Here is a 3,868-nt window from a genome sequence, read left to right as displayed (position 1 = left end):
TCTCCCTCTCTCTCTCTCTCCCTCTCTCTCTCTGTCTCTCTCCCCATCTGTCCACCATATCCTGCCATTTCAATAAAACAACTGGTGGAGAAGGGGAAGTTTGAGTCCACGGCAGTCAGGAGAGGGCATGCCAACCCGTATGACATCTCTCATCGCTCATCAGCTGATGCATCTGGGGATCAGCTTTGAACAGCTGCCGATTTCCTAACAGGACACTGAGAAGTTGTGTATGCAGCCTAGGATAATAACATGCAGAAAGTGTGTAATCTTTACCACTTAATGTATTCAGTACTCAGTGATTCACCCCCCCCTCTTTCTCTCACAGTCTTGCTAACTATGCTATGCACAATGCCAAACCAGTCAGCTTTCTTTTCTATCTGTGAGTGAGAGACATGGAAAATTACAACCATGCAAAGCTGTTCCTTTATTAATGTAAGGCATCTATCCTGACTCAACTTTCACACTACATTGCAAACTGGTTTGTCTACTTCAGCAGGGCTGACTCTTCCATAAAACATTTAGGCCTACCTTACATTTCTACTAAAGACGCGGTAACAATGCCAGGGCGGGTTGCTATTGTGTTATTGTGTGCATTATTTAACGTCGATTAGCCTACTTGATTTATTCAGAAAGTGAATAGACTGTCATCTCTCGCTATAAAGTCAACTTTGTGAAGAAAAAAAAAATCTTAGCTTTTTTGGTACAGATTTCTACAACCGCTATCTTAATCAGTCTTCGCAATTAACCTTGACAGAAGGACTGACGCAAGTGGTTATCATTGTGTTGCACATCTGTGACACACTGTACGAGATCATCCGTTACCATTACTGATCTCGCCTAAATGTAGCATATTATTTCAATGATAGCCTACCGCAGCGTCGTAACATCTGTGGGACAGACTTTATTCACAGGCACCCCCAACATTCATTGTTGATAAAAAAAATTTTTTTTAAAAAGATGATGCAACATGGATAGCTTCTCCCAACTCCAAAAGTTTCAACGTCACAAGAAAATCTCATGCAAATAAGAGGGGAAGTAAAACAAACATGTTACCCAAACACGCCCGTCTTCTGTTCGGTTTATTAAAACTGCTTCAAAAGTGTTGTTTAAAAAGTTGCTTAGGCTAAATAAGTTAAGAAAAGCGCCCCAACCGTGTTTCATCTCCTCTGTGAAATGTGCCCAAATGTGACAAAACAGAACGAATGAGCCCGTAAAATCAGACAAATACAAATACAACCAAATTAATACTGATAAACCGTTCAAATAAAGCCAAATCCTTCTCAAGTTTACCTCATTGGCGTGCTGAGGCACGCGATGACAAAGCCGCGTGAAGCCTGTTCGTGTCTCGTGGCACGTCTACTATAGCCTACCTCAGACTGACCTTGTTCACTCCGGTATCTCCCCGTCACAACAGTTGGTACTAGATTAGTCCAGTAGGCTATGTTACGGTGTAACTTCCCATGCTGTAAACTGACCGTGCATACGGCTGACTTCATGACTAAAAAAAACTTTGCCCCGCAATGTAACCTAACAAATCTTTGCCCGTACAAATTCAGTACAAGTCAGCAAATGTTAACAACGCATAGGCCTAAACGTTCTTTACCCGCAATACACCATTGCTGTACTTTAAACCAGCACATAATGAAATAAAGTATGTAATTTTATAACTTTGGTTAGCCCACTGTAGCCGGCTTGCGATCGCGTCGACTTCTCTCTTCCGCCGTGCAGTGGCAGTGTTTAAACGCGGATCAGACACCTGGCGCACCGCTGTTATCTAGGCTATAGCGACGCGGCGCTGGATGGTGTATGGATGCTGATTCCGGGACAGACTGACTGTTCTTACCTGTTCTGCTGAAGACGGTTGCCGACTGGAAGCGCGAGCAGCTGTTGGAGGGAGAACAGGCTGATGCAATACACGGTCACCGGGACAAGGCAGCGCATCGCGGGACTCCTCTCTCACACACCCCTGCGGGATAGGAGGCGGCTCACAAAGCACCTGGAGAAAGTTCAAATCCCTGTGGACCAGGCCTTCAAAACGTTGTGTTCAGACCTCTGTGCTGTAGCCTAGTTTGCGGAAAAAAGAATCGGCAACAAGCCTGCAACAAAAAAACATGGAATGTATTTTAGTTGTATTATTAAATTATAGAGCTGATTCTCTCACCATTATGATGGGCTGTTAGATAATTAGGCTATTGCATCAGAAATTCCAAAGCAAACTTCAAAGTGTAATGCACAACTCCAAACAATGCACGCGTAAAACTAGGATCTGACATTGAACAGTGAATGTATTTCTATTGCCTATATACAATTATTAAAGTTATCTTAGTTATCTTAAATATGAATGAAATTCAGCGCATTCCTCAGGGAAAGGGTTCGTTTTCTTTGTCATAAACCCAAAACAATGTATTCATTCTGAAATGTATGATTTATATATATATATATATATATATATATATATATAAAAAGTTTAAAAGCTCCTTCGGTGCTTAACATTTTCTGACAAGATGTAGGGTGATTGTAGAAAACCTTACCTTTTATGACGAGTTTCTACCAAGCGCGAAAAGTATCTTATATTTTTTTCCCCTCACGAACCGCGACGCCTTGGTCAAGATCAAGTTCTTCGTATCCTCCGACTGACGCTTGTGCGCCCGGTGACATTTGTGCGTTTAAATAATGAGTGGGCGGGGCTGCCTCCTACCGTTGCCTATGTGGCCAAGGTGATGCTTCGCTTGCTGCTTTTGATCGAATACATTCTGTCTGCAATATTTACTTTGCAAATATTTGGCCACAGATAAAAGTTTAGATCTGACAAGATACATGTTCCCATAATCTAATGAGCCTGCTAGCAAGACATTCTTTATCAGAAGTTTCTTTTTGTGGACAGAGGAGGTAGGTGTTTGTGGCCAGGGATGTAGTGGAGGCTAAACACAAGTAAACGCAGTTTATCCACCTCTGAAATTTCAGAAATAGAGTTTATCCACCTCTTATTAGAGTTTATCCACCAGAAGAGTGTATTCACCAATTGCAACTTTTAACATTAAAAAATCACACTTATTCACATTCACAATATGTACACTCTAGGAACCATTTAATACCACCGATATTGCTATAAACATTGGACAATAACCTCCACCATCATCAAACATGTTCTGAATGCCTTTTGTAAATATCTAATACCACATGGCGCAGTCCACCTCACGGAATTCATAGTTTACCCACCTCTTATTTTACCACTACATCCATCTTTATGACAAATCAACAACTAAGATGTGAATTCCCAATATGAGGAAACCCCCAAACCTCCACATTAGTGCATAATTCCACATCCCACATGCAACACCTTTAAAAGACATATCATCCCCCCCCCCCCAGATGTATGACTGTATGACAGTAGCCATGCAGGTCACGCTCTCTCCTCTCTCCCCTCTCCATGGCGTTATCTGCGACAGCACAAGTCTGTGTGCAGCCCTGGGATAAGGCTTGGGGAGGGGACCCCCTCTCTTTGATTCCTGTGAATTTGGGATGGACACACCCATGACAGCAGTGAAATCAGCAGTTCTTTCTGGTCAATGAACCAGTCAAGTTTCCTCATTACAGGCCAGAAGAGACAAGTAAGAGTCATGGCTGGCAGGGAGAGCAGGAAATGGCACCCACATCTTCCTTGTGCCAGCTGAGTCCTCGTGAGACGTGGTTTTGCAGAACAGAGCTTCACATGGCTGGCGTGCGTGCCACGCGGTGGGCGCCATTGTTCAAACGATAGCAAGTATGAAGTCACTGTGTAGCATTTGACAGAGTCACACCTCAAGTGTGGTGAAGAGACCAAAACATGGACAGACGCACAGTCTAATAAGTCAAATTATGATTTATA

The 3,868-nt window shown here is 42.8% G+C and overlaps 1 protein-coding gene across 2 annotated transcripts in view; it reads right to left on the bottom strand.

Moving 5' to 3' along the window:
• The window catches only part of adm2a (adrenomedullin 2a), a 19,796-nt gene extending 17,093 nt beyond the window's left edge, over positions 1-2,703 (bottom strand). Inside the window, exons 1-2 of one of the 2 annotated variants that reach the window (XM_042080891.1) lie at positions 2,532-2,703; positions 1,844-2,096 (exon numbers count right to left, since the gene is read on the bottom strand). In XM_042080891.1, the coding sequence (XP_041936825.1) occupies positions 1,844-1,941 (98 nt within the window). In that variant the 5' untranslated portion in view covers positions 1,942-2,096; positions 2,532-2,703. Of the gene's footprint in view, positions 1-1,290; positions 1,657-1,843; positions 2,097-2,531 lie in introns of those variants that run through there. The other variant, XM_042080890.1, reaches the window with a different exon arrangement.
• Between the last annotated feature and the right edge of the window lie 1,165 nt (positions 2,704-3,868).

The sequence above is a fragment of the Alosa sapidissima genome, chromosome 23 (genome assembly GCF_018492685.1).
Source record: "Alosa sapidissima isolate fAloSap1 chromosome 23, fAloSap1.pri, whole genome shotgun sequence".
Taxonomy (NCBI): domain Eukaryota; kingdom Metazoa; phylum Chordata; class Actinopteri; order Clupeiformes; family Clupeidae; genus Alosa; species Alosa sapidissima.
This window is presented reverse-complemented; position numbering and strand designations above follow the sequence as displayed.